We start from the raw sequence: 21,185 nt of genomic DNA, 5'->3' as shown, positions 1-21,185 counted from the left end.
GCCGAAAATGGCCTCCGAACTGACGACCATTGCTGTCTATCAGTCCCCAATTCGAGGGAGGACCGATATCTCCATATACGAGTACAAAATTTTCTTTCATACTCATGCAATTTTTTGTGGATTGTATTGACCAAATTGGATGTGATTTCACAATTGTATTTCTGTAGGTCTAGCTTTAAATATAGTGTACAATTTATTTGAATAAATCATCTAAAAATGACCTCTTTAATTGGTTTTCCTTGTTTTAAAATCGACGCGAACAAAGTAACGGGCTGAAAGCTAGTCAGAAATAAAAGTATTTAGATTATTTGATACAATTTAAAAAGCACTTCTTACTCCGTGGGTGTCGTATTAGGTGACAAAGAGAATTTTATGGTTGAGAAACGGGCAGCTATGTCCCTCTTAAAACATCACCAAAAGCCTAACTGCAGTTGCCAGTCGTGGCAACTATTATCAAAACTCCCCTTATAAGGGATACTTCAAGTCTATTTTCTGTAGTCTACAGTTTTTTTTAATGGGTGATAATGGGATGGTAACTTTACCAGCGCTATCGATATACGCTGGCGGGGCACCAGTGATAAATGATAGGTGAATACCTGTCTTCATCCTTCATAAACCAGAGGGAGACTGTGTACAAAAGTCGTTTGCTTGGGCACCTCTGTACCATTCGTGTTTGTACAGTAAAGCAGTTACGTTTGAATGGCTGTGTTTTGGTTTGAAGGGTGTGATATGGCAGTAAATTTACAGGGTACAGAGGAATAACACCTGAGTCCTCAATAATGGGAACGCATGAGGGGTATCATGGGCGAGACAATATACTCTGTTATGTCCATGGTACTGCTCATGTTTATAGGCGACGGTTACCACTTTCCAACGGGTGAGTCGTCAGCTTCTTTGCCATTCTAAGATGCATAAAAAATCCTTTATAAATTTAAATATATAAAGCGAGAACCTTAAGAATAAAAATATACTGAATCGAGTGTCGGCTTGAATCTTGATAAACCGCAAGAAAAATGAGCCGAGGGGCCCACTGTCCCCGTAAATATTCTCATCTGCATGTTATTTCCGCAAGATTTAATCAATGTCCCCGCCCAAGGGTCGCGCTTTAATCCAAGCTTTATACCCGGATATAATTCTAAATGTCAACTCCGTGTAAACACTCACTAGCTTTTTGACCGATTTGAAAAAAAAGGGGCTGCCAATTCTATTATACTTTATCTTCGTCAATTGTAGATCGATTGTTATGATTCTTTTTTTAATAAGAGCGGTTAGACTCTGATTGGTTTTAGTATTGTCTTATTTTTCGAAATAGTTTTTTTTTTTTTAATTTCAGTATGAAATTATCATTACTGACGCCCTTTTTTTAATTCAAAAAAAAAACATATTCCTTTTTAAATGGCAGGCAGCACACCTGCACTGCCTTTGGTGTTGTGGGTGATCATGGGCGGCGGTAGTCATTTACCATCAGGTGAGCCGCATGCTCGTCTGCCCTCTGTGTCGTAAAAAATTCATAACCTTTGATATCCCACTGTTGGGCAAAACAGCCAACGCTTTTATCTTCTGAAATCACAGATCGAAGTATTCCAGCCCTTGTGGACAATACAAGCGAGACAGATGTACAAACAACATCTGATATTTGTTTACTACTAGCTTTTGCCCACGACTTCGTCCATTCTATCGAATATAATATAATACCGAGACTTTGTATAAAAGTCGATTGCTTGGGTACCTCTGTCCCATTCGTGTTTCAACCGTAAAGTAGTTGTGTTTGCATAACTGTATTTCGGTTTGAAAGGTGGGGTATGGCATGAATTTACTAGGCACAAAGGAATAACACCTGAGTCCTCAGGAATGGCAACGCATGGGGATATTATGGGCGAAACAGTATACTCTGTTATGTCCATGGTACTGCTCATGTCTACAGGCGACGGTTACCACTTTCCATCAGATGGGCCGTCAGCTTGTTTGTCATTCTAAGTTGTATAAAAAAAAATATGCTGTTTTCCTAGCATAAATAGTACATGCATATACCTATGTCCTTTTCTATCCTACAACGTACATGTATACCAAATTTCATGAAAATTAGTTAAGTTATTAAACCAGTAAGAGATAACAAGCAAATAAACAAACAATACTTTTTTACCGACTTCAAAAAAAGGAGATTCAACTTTCTCATTTCGTCACAGTCGTAGAATACTGACGGATCTGACAAATATTACATATAAAGATCCGTCAGTATTCTACGACTGTGACGATTTATAATATTATTAAATGATGCAAGATAAACGTAAAATTGAAAACGTAACCCTCATTAGCTGATAATGGGTATCGAATCCTGTTTAATTACCTTTAGATTACATCAGCATAATTAATGAATCGAATTAAACTCTGAAACATCTGAATTACAGCTTAATTTACAACAATATTTATGTAACAATTCAATTAATTGTAGATCGTCGGGGGGAAGGGGATTGTTAGTGATGGAGACTGAGAATCCCAATAATAAAATAGACTTTCTGATTTGTCCCCTAGGAGTTCTATCAAAATCGGTTTAGTAGATTAGTTAAAAAAATAACTAGATTAGCCACTATTGAATTCGATGTCCATTTTTTTATAGAAAAAAAAAAAACTTAAATTATATATAATAATAATTGTTGTGACAATAATACTATCATCATCATGATATTAGCCTTTAACTGACCACTGCTAAAGCTTAGCCTCTTCTTGGGGGGTTTGCCAGTAGTTGCCTGCCACACTTGGCAGGCGGATTGACAACGAACACACAACACAATACAAAAAGGGACGCTACTGCCCATCCATCGCTCTCCCTTAGTCGGCTTTTACGACACCAATGGGAAAGGAAGGGGTGGTCTATTCTACGCCGGGACCACACGGCCAATAATAATAAAACATTTTCGTTGCCTAAACTGGGTAGTTTAGAACACATTACTAGGCGTTGGTTTCACAAAGTAGATACATTTCATTTCATTTTGTACTGTCTATTTTGATGTAAAAAAAGCTAACATTGCTGGGTGGCTATTGTCAGTTATTTGTTTCACAGAATAACTAGTGTACTTTTTTATTTGTCTGGTCTGATCTTAAGATTTAATAGATTTCTAGTTGTTAAGCCATCACATTGTGTAAGATTTGTGTGTACACTTGAATCGTGCTATATGTATTGAATCAGAATAACAAAAAAAAATTTTATTGTTTTTAAATTTTTAGAAAATTTACATTTCGCAAACTAACCCCCAGTAGAAGCACAGTCGGCCGGGTTATTATTGTTATTAACCGGGTTATTTTAATATTATTATAATTATAGATAAAAAAAATATATCATGTATGTCTGAACATTTTTCATTAGCTTTACGCGGACGGCTGTAAATGGCTTATATTGGTATCAAAGACCCCGATTCGCAATTAAGCATTCCACTGATTGCAATCGCTCCAACGTTAAAAAATGGTTACCGTGTTCACTGCCTAACCTATCGTTCATTTATCTCTAGTCAAACGCGCGAAACTCCCCAGTTAAATATTGTAATAAATCACGCCTAGTTTGTATAAATGTAATTATTGTTGGCAACCCCCATATTTTATTAAAAAACTTTTTTTTTATTTTTTCATATATGTGGCAACACTGTGCTGCGAGCTTTTTTTATGTCTTGTAATACATTCTCTATTCGTTCGTTCGCTATTATTTGGTATTACAGCATCATCATCAACTTTCTACCCTTATCTTATTTGGGGTCGGCATAAATCATCATACAATAAAAAATACGAAAAAGAGAAGATATGAAATCCTATTATTATTGTATATATATATATATATATATATATATATATATATATATATATATCTCGCGCAGTACAAATAATATCAATATCGTTCCATTTTTACTACATTCCTTTTTATATCTATTACAGAAAGAGTAAAAAAACATACATAGGAAATATTTACTAGATGGCTTGCATGGCTTCAGCCACATAGCCACATATATATATACACATAATACTAATAATAATAATACATACATACATACATGTAACACCTTATAATAGGGATGAGCCTAATATGATAACGGCTAATATGATTATAAAGATTTTATATAAATATATACAAAATATCTTATCGTTCATCAGTGTATATTGTCATTAATGAAGTTGCATACATACATACAAACATACATACATATCTGTCACGCCTGTCTCCCATTAGGGTGGGCTGAAACAACGGAACGCCAAACGCTTAGATTCAAACAAGCCTCTTTCGCTTCCTCCACATTCATCAATCATTTCATACGCGCTCGCCGGTTACGGGTACTTTTTGTTGAAGTTGCTTTTTGAGTATATTTAGTAAAACTATTCTAGATTGATAAATCCTTTAAGAATACTGTAAGCAATATATTTTATTTCATACCGCCAACCACATAGCAGTCATAAACTGTATTTAACTGCCACGTTAAATGTTGCGACATAAAACAGGATAAGAAATTATTGTAAATATTAAACAGAATAACCATTTCACTAACTTGACTAATATTAATGTAACTACATAAACTCTAGAGTTGATCGATTATCTTATTTCCGTTTCACAAAACTTAGTATATAAAAACACAGCGCTGTAACACCGCGCAAATAATGATTTGCTTGCGAATTTTAACAATTTAATCAACCGGCTTCAGTAAGAAGGAGGTTCTCAGGTTTTTTTTTTGGTCTCAAAGGATATTACAGATTGGTACTTTAGAAATTTTATCCAAATCTAGTCAGTAATTTAATTTTTAAATCAAAATATCTGGTTTAGTAGCTTACGAAGTCTTTACGCAAAAAAAAATACAAAATATGTATACAAAAAAAAGGCAAATACATAAAAGGATTGATATAACGTTTCATTTAATAGGTAGTCACACAAAATCGTCACAACTTAGTTCATTGTTTTGCCCTCAAAAGAGCAATACACTAATATTCTGTTATTGTATATTAGTAACTGTATTTTACAAGTAACTTCATCCACGTGATCAGGATATTTATTTATTTATTTAACTCTTTATTGCACCATAAACAAAAATATACAATAACAAGTGAATAATTCAAGTGAAATACAGTAACATAAATACAGATTGAAATATACACATAAAGGTACAAAAAGCGGTCTTATCGCTAGGGCAATCTCTTACAGACAAGCTTTGATTAAAGGAGAATAAATAGAAGTGGGTAGGTGGCGCAAAAGTGAACTAACAAATTTTCGTGCATAAAATGTGTTCACTAAACAGGATGAAAAGTGGCTTATGTCATTCTCCATCGCATATAATGCTTATATACCAATTATTAGTGATTGGTTAAATCGCGAAATCCCTTGACAATTTTCACATCACAAAACTTAGTAGTTTTAGAAAAACTATTATTTATACCTGCAATCGATACAGGATTTGTCTGTTGACAAGGAAGGTCTAGTTTTCTTTGCATCTCCTCCGAAATAAATAAAGACTGACTTCCCATATCAAGAAGCGCTTTAGTAAGGTAAGTTTTATTATTTTTTATATTAATTAGTTCTGTTTCAGCAGTACATACGACTAATTAATAAAATAAATAAATGAATGAATGAATAAAATTAATTCAAATGTCACTGCCATATTTAAATCTAATTAATAAATGAATATGTCCTAACTCCACAGTTTATCAAATGCGCGGCTAGTTGCGGTAACGGCCGACATTAATGTGTTGATACAGTCCCGACGTGTAAATATAACACGGGGGAATAAAATGATTTTTACGTTTTGTTTAACTCCTATAAGTTTCATTGCGGTCGTATTATTGGCGGTCGATATTCATTACAGAATCGATTATTGAAATGGTGTTTCATCCTTCTTTTTTTTTCAGCAGCCCTATCGTATTCTCTAGTGACTTCTCAGATAAATTTTTATGAACTTTGCTTACTCGCGGAAAGGATTTCTTGGAATCATATAATAATTTTGTAATTGATGTCTATGCAAGCATATGCATAGCAATATGCATATGTAACGAGAATTTAATGAAAACAGTGAGTTCATTAAATTTCCGTTACATGTTTCGACTTTATCCGGAAGTCTTCTTCAGGGGGCGTATGCCGCTTTGCAAATGAAGTCGATACATTTACTGGAAGGAGATTTTGTACAAAAGTCATTTGCATGGGCACCTCTGTACCATTCGTGTTTCTACCGTGAAGTAGTTATGTTTGTATGGCTGCGTTTCGGTTCAAAGGGTGAGATATAGCAATGAATTTATAGGGTACAGGAGAAATACGCGAGTGCTCAGGAATGGCATCGCATGGGGGTATCATGGGCAAAACAGTATACTCTGTTATGTTCATGGTAACGTTCACGTCTATAGGCGACAATTACCACTTTCCATCAAGTGGGCCGTCAGCTTGTTTACCATTCTAAGTTGCAAAAAAAAATATCCGGAAACGAAAAACACAGTGAGTTCATTAATTTCTCGTTACATATGTACTACATAACTATACATATTAAATAAAAAGTGTACATAAATTTTAAAAATAAAATTGTAATTAAACGATGTTTGAGAACAATTAATATGAAAAGTATTAATTAAAAGCAATAGGGTTTCTATTGCTATACAATATTTTTTTTAGAAATTTTATCTCTCTATCTGTTTGCCTATTTGTCTGTCTGTCAAGACAAGATAAGCTCGCTTAACATTGCAAGTATCGTAAAAATCTACCACAAAACAGTTATTAAGTAAAATTATTCCCTGACATTAAAACAAGAAATCTTTCTCCAAGCCAAATACTATGTGTATGACAAACTTTATAACAACTAGTCGAGCCGTTAAGGCGGCGAAAGGTAAACAAGAAACGCGAATTCTCGTTTATAATTCTAGGTGAGTCCGCGACCACGTCCGCGTGACCGGGATAATATTAAATTTTTATTATTTAAAATGGCCGGTCCTTCTGCGTCAAAAATAGTGCCTACCTATTATTATTTCAATAGAACTTAAAAAAATATATAACCTAGTTTGACGAATGAGTTGAAGATAAAATAGGCATATGTTTATAGGTGTATACATATATCATCATCATGATGATGATCATCATCATATCAGCCTTTAACTGCCTCTTTCTTCCCCTTAGAGAGTTTTGCTAGTAATTGCCACGTTTGGTAGGCGGATTAGCAATCTCAATTAGACTTTAGAGATGTTTTAAGAGGGACGTTGCTGTCTATCCCTCGCCCTCCCTTGGTCGCCTCTTACGACACCCACGGGAAAGAAATGGGTGGCCCATTCTATACCGTGGTACACACGGTACACACGGCGAGCCATGATATATGTAATCGATTATAAGTGGTAGTGTATGATACCCTTTAGAGAACTATATTAATCTATGGTTTATAATCTAGCATAGACACGATGGATACTTAGATAAAGAAAAAGATTGTACAGCTGCACGCTCGTATACAGATATATAATCTAAATAATACACTATAATTCGAAACCGATTGTTTAAATATTAAAATCTGTTTGAACTCAAACTCGGAGCTTACCTAAACTTCAAGTAAATAAACAAGTATAGATTTTGGAAATATAATGAAAAATTCTATTTATAAGCATTTGCAATTGCACGGGCGATGGTGCTCGGTATGTCGATATCGAGTTACAGATTAATGACAATGCAATCTAATCCCTAGTTTGAAGGATTGTGTCAAGTTGACACCTGACATATGACAAATGAGCGGCGACATGCGATCCCCGTACAAAACGTTTTACATCATCCATCTAAAGATTTTTATAAGCAGTCGGCAATCAGTTACCCCATCGTGATGAATATACCTGGAATTCAGCACGAAGTTTCCAGGGTGACCATGTGGAGGTCGCCCTGGTTAGATATATTGCTAGCAATGAGGCCTTTAGCGTCCATTATTAACAATCCCTCCCCTCCTATGACGATTACTTGAGACAATAAATAAACTCAATTTCATCATTATAGAATTGTCAAAGGTCGAAGGACGGGCAGTAGACTTCTTTAAACATCATCAAAACCACCCATATGGGGGAAGCCTAGTATATACTAGGCCTCCTCTCGTTTTAGTTATCATTAGTATATTATTATATGTTTATATGTCAAGAACGTTGTGTAAAAGTGTTCAAATTATTTTTACATAAATAACAAAGCAATCAAGGAATCGTAAACCACATTCGTGGAATACTAATCGTGAACAACTCGAAGAAAGTCCGCCGACACTTTACGGCGCACAGTCGTCGAGGCAACTGTTTGTAAAATTCGCCGCAACAAACACACAAACAGAAGTAATGTGAAAACGGTAAAATTTCATTGTTGTTTTAAGTTTCGTCCGATGTACTCGTAGCAAGGGAATTGCATGTTGAGTAAACAAGTTGATGGTGTAACCTGTGGGCCGGAATTTCTTGCGTCAATTTTGTCATTTTAAAACCATAGAAAACATATTTTTTTTTTAATGAATTACAATAATAATAATCTTTATTTCAAACAGTGCATTACAAAATTGATTAACAACGGTCCCTATATGGGTCGAGCCTGTATCTGGGGAACCTATTAACTAATATGGATAGATATAATTTTAATATAAATATATACAATAATTTGTAATAGTTTGTGTGTGTGTGCGTGTGTGCGTGTGTGCGTGTGTGCGTGTGTGCGCGCGCGCGCGTGTGTGCGCGCGTGTGTGCGTGTGTGCATGTGTGCGTGTGTGTGTGTGTGTGTGTGTGTGTGTGTGTGTGTGTGTGTGTGTGTGTGTGTGTGTGTGTGTGTGTGTGTGTGTGTGTGTGTGTGTGCGCGCGTGTGTGTGCGTGTGTGTTGTGTGCTTGCATTTCAATAAATATTTTAGAAAACAGGTCTTATCAGATCATCTGTATGCACATTAGAGATTGTATAATAAAATGGTATACCTAAGCTATCAATATACATTGACGGGGTACCAATGAGGTACTATGATATATTCTAGGAGCAACCATGTGGAGTATATTGTTAGCAATGGGGGGGAGGTATTGTTAGTAATGCGGACTACCAGCTCCATTACTAGCTATGCATCCTGTTAGGTCGACCTCCGCGTGGTGCCCCCTGAAAACCATCGTGTTGAATTCCAGATGTATTCATCACGATTACCTAACAGACCTGCCTTTTCATCCTCACCTATCACCCGTCACTGGTGCCCCGCCAGCGTATATCGTTAGCGCAGGCATAGTTACCATTCCTTTATCATCCATTATAAAATGAAAGATAGCAATGGGGACTAACCTTCCCATTAGGGGGGAGAGGGTATTATTAGTAATGCGGACTACCAGTCGCATTGTTAGCAATATGTCCAAACAGGTCGACCTCCATGTGGTCCACCATGGAAAACATCGTGCTGAATTCCAGATGAATTCATCACAATGGACTAACTGACCTGGTTTTTCATTCTCACCTATCATCTCTCGCTGGTGGCCTGCCAGCGTATACCGTTAGCGCAAGCGAGGTTACCATTCCATTATCATCCATTAAAAAAAAACTTCCCATTACTAATAATCTATTTTCCCCTATCATAGATTATCTTTATTAATATTATAAATGTACGAATGTAGTATATAGTATGAATGTGAAAGTGCTATATTTTCTATACGAGTACTAGTGGTTAAACCGTTAATGCAACAAAAGTTAACAAACAAACAAACTTTGTTTGTTACTTTTCGACGCTTTATCGGGTTAACCAAAAGCATAGAATATATAATACTATACTAGTACCAATAATCACGAAATTTGGTACTATTTGAGACAGAAAAGGACATATAATTGTTTTTATTTTGTTTTAATATATTTATTTATTTATTCATTAGTACATATATGTGTACATGGCGGACTTAATGCTAAAAGCATTCTCTCACAGTCAAACATAGGGAAGTGTCAGAATACTCGAATGCGGTACTACTAATTATTGATATACATACATACTAAAATTACATATATAAACGAATAAATATATATGAATAACAAATATACTTATACATATATGATATATACTATATTATACACGAATTTGGGAATAATATAGAGCACTATATATATCCTGGTTATCTGGCATACACTTTCTTTCTTTGGTTTGGTAGACGATGTCGCGGATAAATAAATCACATTTTATTCATTACTAGCTTTTACTTGCGAATTTGGAATATGTTCATTTAACTGATGACTATGAAATTGGTATACCGGTGTTATATGGGACAGAGAAGGATATAGGTAACTTATTATTTTGGTGATATCCCGGTTATGCCGTGATATCCCCGGTCACGTGAAAGAATATTAGTATAAATATTAATTCTTAATAAATATGCTTCTATCTAACAAGTGTATTTGACCACTGCACTAATGGCAAATGTAATTTATAATTTGCCCAAATTTTAACGAGCTTCGAATCCATATTACTTAGATAAAACTTTATTAAACTTAAATATTGCCACGCTCAACGTTCCGGAAAGATAGCGTTGTCGCAACAGAAATTCAGTGGATTTATAAAGGAGCCGATAATGGTTCAAACCATAGCTGAAATCTTCGAACGACAATGGCAAAGAGTTAAGATCAAATCAGTCGTTTAACTGAAGAAAAAAGAGGTTTAAATTCCTATAAATCAATATATTTATAAAATGCAAATATTATAGCTAACAATTGCTTAACTTCACGCCAAGATTATTAAAGAATAAGCAGAGAAGTTCGAGATAGGAAGATCCTTATTATATCTTGCTTCATTCATCTTTTCAATTAGATGAGTCAGTACCCTCCGACCCGACAGACGTTCTGTCGAAACCTATTGAACTGTATAGGAAAAAGAAAAATGGGGATTATACGTTTTTCCGGGCAATTTTACCATTTTTCCTCTTCATAGAAACCTTTCTCGGAAATCAACGAATAATTGACAAAATAAATTAGTGAAATTGGTCCAGCCGTTATGTTTTGCTGGCACACGTGTGATATTCTATACGTAATTTTCGATTCCGAGAAAGGTATTCCATTGAAACAAATAAATATAGCATCTGACGTTACCTGTAGTAGTTGAGGACCTGCGCGAACACTCCAGGGTGCCGGTCGAAGAAGTACTCGTTGAGCACCGGGTCGTAGTTGGCGAGCGCCTCCGTCAGCCTGGAGAGGCGCGTCGCGGGGATCTTCTTCAGCGTTGCCTTGTAGGTCTCGTATCTGAAAGGAATAGTCAAGTGTGAGCCTTTTAAACAATGTATGCCAATTAGATTCACCTAGTGGTAAACGTCAATTTTAGATACTTTTAAACGCATTACATTTACGCAGTAAATATATACGTACAACGTTAACGTTCGACCATGAAACTCACTGGAAATCAAATAATCTGAACAAGTGAGTAATAGTCTGGTCCGTGATAGGTAAAAACAGTAAAGATGGAGCACGAATTTGATATACTAATTCAAACAAAACTGCATCCAAACTGACTCAGTCAGCAATCTATATGTCTCAAGACAGAGAGGCCTGTAGAGTATTCGTTAGAAGGATCTATCCTGATGCTCTATCGCTTGCAATATACCCAGTCAAGTCGACTCCTACACGGTTCCTCCTGAAATCCATCGTGGCCAATGTTTGTTGAATTCGTCAAAATGGGCTAACTGACCTGGTTCATCCTCATATGTCACCACTCACAGGTACCCCACTAGCGTATACCAACAGCGGAAGCAGCGTTACCATTCTATTATTTGTGTAGAAAAAATAGCAGTATTTCCGAACATTGACACCTTAAAAATGGGCATATTCCTTCCTAAAAAGCCCGCAATATACCTGCATTTTCTCTGAAGTTTCGGGTGCCTATAGGCGATGATAATCATTTACCATTAGAGAGCCGCATGCTCTTTTTCCTCCTATATTACTAAAAAAAATGAAGCAATTAAGCAATCGCAATTGGTTTTACTCAGAAGCTGAACTTTCAACTTTGTGGTTTTATAGCATTGAGTTCAATTTCTTTATTGCAAAAATCGGATATAAGGATAATAAGGATATTAATCGACTCTCAAATCACACCAATTTGTCAGCGCTGACGATTAAACAGCTATATACAGTAAATCAACTGCTTAACACCTACTTAAGTGCAGACATGCTCTCGGGACCATTATTGGCAGTCTGCGTGTGTCACTTACAAATTAATAGCGGTTATCGATCTCGGGTGAAACACAGCTGAGCCATACTCGTTACTTGGTATGGATAAGGATGTTACTCTGAAAACTGACTTATGAAAAGAAGAGTTTCTGTATCTATATCTATGCCAATTTCTTAAAAAAAGAAAGATTTTTATGTTTGTTTATTTGTAATGGATAAACTCGAAAACAATCCAATCGGTTTTAAAAATTCTTTCACCTGTAGAAAGCTACATTATCAGCGAATAACATAGATTATTCTCAACTAACAGTTGCCACACTTGGCACACGGATTGGCAACCACAGTTAGGCTCTTAGTGATTTTTTAAGAGGGACACTGCTACCCATTCCTAAACCATTAAGTTCCTTTAATCACCCCTTACGATACCCACGAGAAAGGATGGCTAGCCCGTTCTATGCCGGAATCAAACAGCAAACTAACATCATAAAGTTGTATCATTGTGCTTTTATTTTAAAAGAGAAATCATCGAATATTTTTACCATTGTCCTGAAACTGTTCCGTGAATTGGGCGGTAAAATAAAAAAATAATAATTCAGAATTATTTCAATGAAGGAAAGGAATATATATATATATTGCCATCTGTAACAATAGATCTTTATAATATGTAGATAAAGTGTTTTCCTAGAAATGCTTCAATAAAAACGGTTTATTTTTTCTAAAACAACGAGGTTTTTGGTACGTTATACAATTGTGTTAATCTTGCAAAGCGACTTTTATCACATAAACTGTCATTTTATTTATTTTTTTTTTTATATTATCAATGGTACAACCATACACTTTCAGACTCTTGAACACTAAGAAAAAACAAGAGTCGAATAGTTGATCTTTTTTGTATGTTTTTTTAGGAATCAATGCTCCATCTATACGTCATATATGTCTATCTAGACATATGCCTATACATAGCTTCTAAGTGACTCTAGTACGATACGATATCGCATGATTTTACCGTGACAATATTACGCAAGTATATCGTGGTCAAAAAAAAAATTGGCATATTTACATTTTATTCTCCCAGAGGGAGACTTTGTACAAAAGTCGATTGCTTACGTACCTCTGTCCCATTCGTGTTTCAACCGTGAAGCAGTTGTGTTTACATGGCTGTGTTTCGGTTTGAAGGGTGGGATATGGCGTGAATTTACTGGGTACAGAGGAATAACACCTGAGTCCTCAGGAATGGCAACGCATGGGGGGTATCATGGGCGACAGTATACTCTGTTATGTCCATGGTACTGCTCATATCTATAGGCGACGGTTACTACTTTCCATCAGGTGGGCCATCAGCTTGTTTGCCATTCTAAGTTGTATATATAAAAAAAAGACTTATGCTAGTTACTTTATTCGCGTTGATTTCAGATGTAGAAAAACCAACGAAGTAGATCTTATTTCGGTGGTATATTAAACAAATCCCGATTTTAAGTTAGACCTTCAAAAACACAACTACGTTAACCATATCCAATTTACTGCGGTAATTTCTACGCGATGCTGGAACATACAAATAGACAGACCGAAATTTCTAAAAATTATTGTGTTAGCTTCTGTAAGATCTCTTGTATTATTTTTTATTATACTTATTTATACAATTTAAATATTTAAATATTAGTAAGAAGTAAAATAAGTTTATTTCATAACGGTAAAATCGTACAACATCGTATCGTCATACGGTAAATTATAAAAACGTCCATACTGTTACATTTCTAAGTCACTCGATATGTACTTAAAGGGATACGAGGTCGAAAACCCTTCGTCAATCGCAGTCGATTTCATTAAAGATAGTGATCACTCCATATTAAGTAAAGACCCTATTTTGTCATCCCTTAATTCACTAATACTACACCTAACTAACTACTTAACTGTGCGTCCTTTATGCCAACATAAAGTTAGGTTTGTTCAATTAGTTAATTTTCTGTTAATATTACTATATATTTTTTTTATACCACGAAAGTGGCAAACGAGCATTCAACTCTTCTGATGGTGAACGGTTACTGTAGCCTATGAACGCTTGCAACACTAGGGGTGTATATGTTAATACTATAATAAATGTTAAAGACTGCAAAACTGTGTTATTCTATCACTTCGCCAGCGGAATAGATTTTATGGCAATTTGATACATATTTATGAATATTTATTTAAAATAAATATAATAAAGATAATAATAATAGTTTTCTTTTTCATTTATTGCTTCTTCTTCTCATTTAAGAGTTTCCTCTTGTCGGTGCAACTAATTCATGCATCTTCCTCCAGCCAGCTCTATCCCAGGCCATATCCTTTATCTCCCTATACGACATGACGCCTAGTGTTTCCTTTATCTGTCCCATGTAGTTAATCCTCGGTCTTCCTCTTCCACTTTTGCCCTCTATCTTTCATTTATTTAGCTAACTAAAATTAAGTTGATACATATTGAAAAACCTAAAACTTTAAATTATTTATTTAAAATTAAAACATAATTATAATAATTTTCTTTTTTTTAAATTTATTTAGAGTATCAATAAAAAAAAACGCGCTAAATATATATTCTAGCACAGTCGTTTATTTAGTAAATAATGGAACTTTATCATTTCTTTTACATTTTTGTGGATTAGTATATATCGTCACAGTCGTAGAATACTGACGGATCTTTATATGTAATATTCGTCAGATCCGTCAGTATTCTACGACTATGACGATATGTTGTTACAAACATCCGTAGGCAATTCATAAAATATTTGTGACAACATATATTCACGTTTTAATTTCAGTAATTTTATTATATATATTTATATATAATTTAATCCAAAGAAGTAAATAAGACTATATGTTTATTCCTTCATTCGTTTGTTTGTTTTTTTTTATTTATTGATTTATATAGATAGATAGATAGATAGATAATTTATTTGCATTACTTACAACACACAAACAACAATAGACATGACAAATGCACAGTGAAAAAATACATATACAAAAAATAAAATTTTAAAAAATGCATAAAAGAAGTAAAAATTTTTCCCTTTATGCGTGTGCCACTGTATCACAAAATGGTCACCACTCAGCTTATTGCTTTGCCCTAAAAAGAGCAAAACACTGATATTATATTGTAGCCAAAAGTGAGCCGCGAAATTCCATAGAAAAAATAATAAAAAATATAGATAAAATACATTGTGTGTGTTCATTACATTCATTATTATTTAATATTTAATTCTAATTAATGAATAAATGACAAATAACTTTAGAACAAGGGTAGTCAGAAGTCAATTATATTATTAATTATATTATATTATAATAGGATCACCAACATAAAGTATAGTGAAGCATTTCAATACAATACACTAGTGGATTAAGGCTAACTGTTCTTACATTTAGAAGCAACCACAGCATAATGTCTAAGAAGCATTAAGATAAATTAATATTTTAGTTATTAAATGCATAAAAATATTAATATATACAATGTAAAAACTATAATCCAGCAAGCGGTGTCTAATCTTAGCTAACTTCAGCATACCATTCAATATTTATAGATTTTTTTTTATACAACTTAGAATGGCAAACCAACTGACGGTCCACTTGATGGAAAGTGGTGACCGTCGCCTATAGACATGAGCAGTACCATGCACATAACAGTGTATACTGATTCGCCCATGATACCCCCCATGCGTTGCCATTTCTGAGGACTCAGATGTTATTCCTCTGTACCCTGTAAATCCACGCCATATCCCACCCTACAAACCGAAACACAGCCATGCAAACACAACTGCTTCACGGTAGAAACACGAATGGGCCAAAGGTACCCAAGCAATCGACTTTTGTACAGTCTCCCTCTGGTATATATATAAGTATGTAGATATATAAGATATAATACTTCTTCTGATTAAATTTGTTGTGTGTAGTACAAGGCTTGATTTCCCAAGCGGGCAAGACAGAGTCGTTGAGGTATAAAATCTGAAACTTATAACGTACTCTCGAGTTGTGTGTAGTCGTATAATTATATGATTTATTTCGATACAATACGTAAATAGACAAATACTCTGTTCAATTTGCGATACAAAAAAGATCTTATTGTATATTCTTTATAGCACTAAAACATACAATAATAATAACAAATTAGTAACAAAGTAATCAAAGGCGAAGTTACCTTTAAAAGAGATTTTTTTTATACGACTTAGAATGGCAAACAAGCTGACGGCCCACCTGATGGAAAGTGGTAACGGTCGCCTATAGACATGAACAGTACCAGGAACATAACAGTACACACACATACTGTTTCGCCCATGATACCCCCCATGCGTTGCCATTCCTGAGGACTCAGGTGTTATTCCTCTGTACTCTGTAAATTCATGCCATATCCCACCCTTCAAACTGAAACACAGCCATACAAACATAACTGCTTCACGGTAGAAACACGAATGGAACAGAGGTACCCAAGCAATTGATTTTTGTACAAAGTCTCCCTCTGGTAAATCCCTCTGATTTCTTCCAGTCAACCTAACATAGTGGCATAGGAAGCAGTGAGTGGGCAGTAATAGAGTCAAACAAAAACTAAACAAAAAAAAAGTAAATATTTAAATAATTTTACAAATCTTTAAAAATAAAACGGTAGTTTCAATCTCTTCTCTTCATTTAAGAGTTTCCTCTTGTTGGTACAACTAATTCATACATTTTCTACCAGTTCTATTCCAGACCATCTTTGACCTCATCATTACAAAGTAAATATAGGAGCCAAGATTAAAGTAAATTCTGTCGAGTGAAAAAAGAATTGTAAAAATCTCTTCTGAATTAGCGACATAATCATTCAACACAGCTACAAAAAGAATCCAAAAATTGCCACCTACTCCTCGACCTCCTTATTTTGGATCTCGTCTAAAATTTGTCGAATTTCCTTAATTAACTAATTTAAATACAAAAAAAAACTTACTCATCTCATTATATTTATCTTTGAAGAGCTATTAATAAGCAAAATTTTTTTTCCTTAGCTACTTATTTTTTTTTAAATAATCTCGTGAATCAAAGTCATTCAGATAACAAGACTCTCATTGTGGATTCTGAGCACAGGGCGAGGCAAACTTAAAGAATAATCACGAATAATATGAAAAATACCGAGACAATATGCCGTTGAGGACTGAGGACTTTTGTAAACATTGAATAGGCATGGAATGCTATGGTAACAGAATATTGTTTATAGCTGAATACTTTATTACGGAATACCAATTGTTCGCTGTTTATTACATAATATTATTGTCGTCGACGATAACAGAGCTGCGAGTTCCCATGTTTACGTATTCGAGAATGGAAATTCTGAATGCCATTAACTGGTATAGTCGGTTATTCAGCTTCCATCTAAGGTGAACTATTAAATAATTTATTGGCAATTAACATGTTGGGATATGCCAGTGAAATTGTAGGGTACAAAGGCACAGCGTACCCCTATACCAAATTTCATTCAAAACCATTCATACATTTTATTAAGGTGTTATCTCTTATCGGAGCTTGGCGATCATCATGACGTCCTTTACATTGTTCACCGCCATCCTGATAAGGGTTCTGGTACCTATTCTGGACCACTACATTAGATTGTTTTAACTAGGAGATACGGCGTTTTCCAGTTCTTTGGCAACTTTGGATCTTTCCCTGTATTTTAAACTGCAGAAGACTGTATCTTCTATACTGCATTATGTATCCCAGGTACAGCAAACTATGGCATTTTAAACCGTTCAGATGTCTTAACGTAATTTAAGAACAAACATACAAAACTCGAAACAGATTCACGAACCTTAAAATTTATAATATGATTATAATTATTTTGTTTTTGTAAATAATGATTTTATATAAACAATTCACAAATTCTGTCCCAAATTCAAACAATGCCACTGAGATAACTTGTTTTAATTCCACGAAATCTCAGCTTATTACCCGAGTAATAGCAGTCGAAAGTGTACCCGCGGCAAGATCGCGCTGGATTTGGGTGGTTCTTTAAAATCACTTATTATGGAAATCTAAATTAATTCGAAACGCGCAAAAGTATGTTGAATAAAGAAACTTTTCCAACTCGCAAAAGAAGTTCATTCTGATTCGTTTGTGATTATGTTAAGCGATTAAGTCACCAGTTCAGAATCGATTTAATGATTTATAAATAAATATATAATCGCTCACGTTATGGAATCAGCTCCCTGTCGAGATTTTTCCAAGAGACTATAGCATGGGATTCTTCGAAAAAGGTATAAAGAGGTTTCTTTTGGGTCGGCAACGCACGCGTAATGCCCCTGGTATTGCAGGCGTTCATAGAATACGGTAACCGTTTACCATCAGGTGGGCCGTATGCTTGTTTGCTTCCTCAGTGTTATAAAAAAAATAATACTAATGGATAGATTATGCAGCGCCATCTAGTGTCATATTAAAAAGAACTTATACTATGAATACCATATATACTTATATGGTTTTTTTATATATACTCGTAGATATAATAATATAAATAATATAATACACTTAAATACATATAAAACACCCAAACCAATACAAATAGGTATACTCATAAATGCAAATCTTATTGTGCGGGGATCGAACCTACGACCGTCGAAACGTGAGGCGGTATGTTAAATTACTACCAAGGTCACCTAGTCAAATTCTAAGAGTAAATATTTTAATATATTCATTTAATAAAGAAACTTTCTTTGAATATGCTCCTCCTCTATAAAAGTGGATGAAAAATAATCCCGTCTCTCGTTTCTAGTCGTCGTTTATTTATACGAGTAACATTTATTTTTATTATAACTCAATATTCGAACATTAAAGATTTATAAAATAACCACGTGTAGATATAATTCCATAGAAAACTCATTTATTTCCAGAATGGAATTTTATTTATCCAATATCCGATATTGATTGGAAACGGCAATGTTTGTGCATCGTACACACCTAGTGTTATGAGGAGTCACGCCGACTCGAGTACTGACTCGAATACTAGGTACTCAGGTACTTGAGTACTCAACATACAAAACTCGAATACACACATTCGATTACAGGTTTCGAGTACTTACGGTATTCGAATATTAGTCGTGTGTGTGTTTTTTTGTTTTTATTTCATTTATTGGGTGTTATATTAAATAAGAAAACAAGACTAATCAATATTTTAATTAATTATTATAGGTAAAATTACTGGATTACTAAGCTTATTGTTTTCATAAAATTATGCTTTAGAGTTTAATTATAAATCTATGTTACTCTTTTACACGTTTCCCCTTTTTGTATTTCTGTGTGCATATCTATCTGTGTTTTCATTATTTGTATCTTGTAAATAGTACAAATAAATTATTTATCTGTCGATCTCTCATCGAAAAAAAGTACTCAAGTCTAATGAAATACTCGAACGCTCGTACGAATACTCGAGTACTTATCCGAGTGCTCAGATTTTAATCAGGATTCGATTCATTTTTTAATAAGTACCAAAATACTCGAATATCAGAAAAGACCTCGGAACATCACTATACACAGCTACATTTATGGAAAATGACGCCTATATCTCTCTTACAATATTTATGATCACGTAACGTGTATACAAACTTATTGCTTGTAAAGATTTTGTGCAATTTGTCTTTTTGTTATATGTTTTATGCGTGCACCGGTGTTGCCAGATGTGAGTTTTAATTTCAAATATTATTTCTCCAAATTGATACGAGTCTTCATTTTTACTCAATCATACATTAATATATATATAAACACTACGCGAGCGATAAAAAACCTCGATCTATACTTGGACCACTTAACATCATGTTATTTCATTCTTCATTGATATATTCTATGATTATATATATAAATTTACAAATATCAGAAACTATCAAAAATTACCCAAAACTTCCCGAAATGCATTTATTTCCAAAAAATTTCTCCAACACAATTATTTCCTTAAAAATGATGAAAAAAAAGTACTCAAACTAATAACAAAATTCCGACCGAGGTCGAAATTTCCCTTTACGTGTGACCGTCTGACGTTTCAGAGGAAAAACAATTCTCGGCGTTAATTTTAGTTTACTCATAATAAAACCCCAAGTTACATGCTACAATGCACACGTGTTGTGCAACTCAGATTACGTAAAAGGAATTTTTGTTCATCATACAAGCAGACCTTTAGAACTGTTGTTGTTTGTACATTTCGAATAATGTATTTAAACAAAAGTATGTAAACGGATGGGAAATAAAATTTTCTCACAGGGATAGATGAAATTCTGAATTATACAGGTTGTAGTCGAAAAATTAACCAGTCTCTCGAGGAAATTATCATATAACGGCTTATCTGTCCATAGCTGAACATAGGAAATAAGGAGACTTTAGCCAGTAGCTGCCACGCTTGGCAGGCGGGTTGGCAACCGCAGTTAGGTTTTTATTGTTTTTTTTAAGAGGGACGCTGCTGCATATCATTCGACCATTAAGTTCCCTTAGTCGTCTCTTGCGACGCCCATGAAAAAGAATGGGTGGCCTATTCTATGCCAAGACCACACGTCATAGATGGGGCCAATAAGCCTGAATATTTTTCCTAAAGTAACATAAGTGTAAAAACGATAAAAAATTAAGCCTCCCATACTTCATAACATGAAACTTTTATCTGTTAAATGGAAAACGTATCGTTTTTGAATTTTTAATTCGCAAAATTCCCATTCTAATAGATTTTATAACGTGAGTACATTCTAAGTTTTATGTACCGCTATTTTTATTATATACTGTTATACATATAATTTTTTTTGATGGATGAAAATGATACGGTAACCCCGCCTGCACTAACGGGATAAGCTGGCGGAGCACCAGTGAAGGGTGATCGATGAGAATGAAAACAGGTCAGTTAGCCCATCATGATAAATTCATCAGGAATTAACTATGATAGTTTCCAGGGAGAACTGCGAGGAGGTCGACCTGATTGGGTATATTGCTAGCAATGGGATTCTCAGTCTCCATTACTAACAACCCCTTTCTCCCCTATACATATATATTACTTTCACGTTTTACGCTTAGTGTATTAAAATAAAGTACTTTATATAAATTTTACACACCA

General features: G+C 34.5%; 1 protein-coding gene across 2 annotated transcripts in view; it reads right to left on the bottom strand.

The window, feature by feature from the left end:
* Positions 1 to 21,185, bottom strand: part of LOC113515742 (potassium voltage-gated channel protein Shaw-like) — a 324,996-nt gene that overhangs the window by 268,538 nt on the left and 35,273 nt on the right. For both annotated transcript variants that reach the window (XM_052899177.1, XM_052899178.1), the window contains exon 2: positions 11,045 to 11,194. In XM_052899177.1, the coding sequence (XP_052755137.1) occupies positions 11,045 to 11,194 (150 nt within the window). The remainder of the gene's footprint in view (positions 1 to 11,044; positions 11,195 to 21,185) is intronic.

This window comes from Galleria mellonella, unplaced genomic scaffold, assembly GCF_026898425.1.
Source record: "Galleria mellonella isolate WM207_F2 unplaced genomic scaffold, CSIRO_AGI_GalMel_v1 utg56, whole genome shotgun sequence".
Taxonomy (NCBI): domain Eukaryota; kingdom Metazoa; phylum Arthropoda; class Insecta; order Lepidoptera; family Pyralidae; genus Galleria; species Galleria mellonella.
Note: the sequence above shows the minus strand (reverse complement) of the source record. Positions and strands in the feature narration are given on the sequence as shown.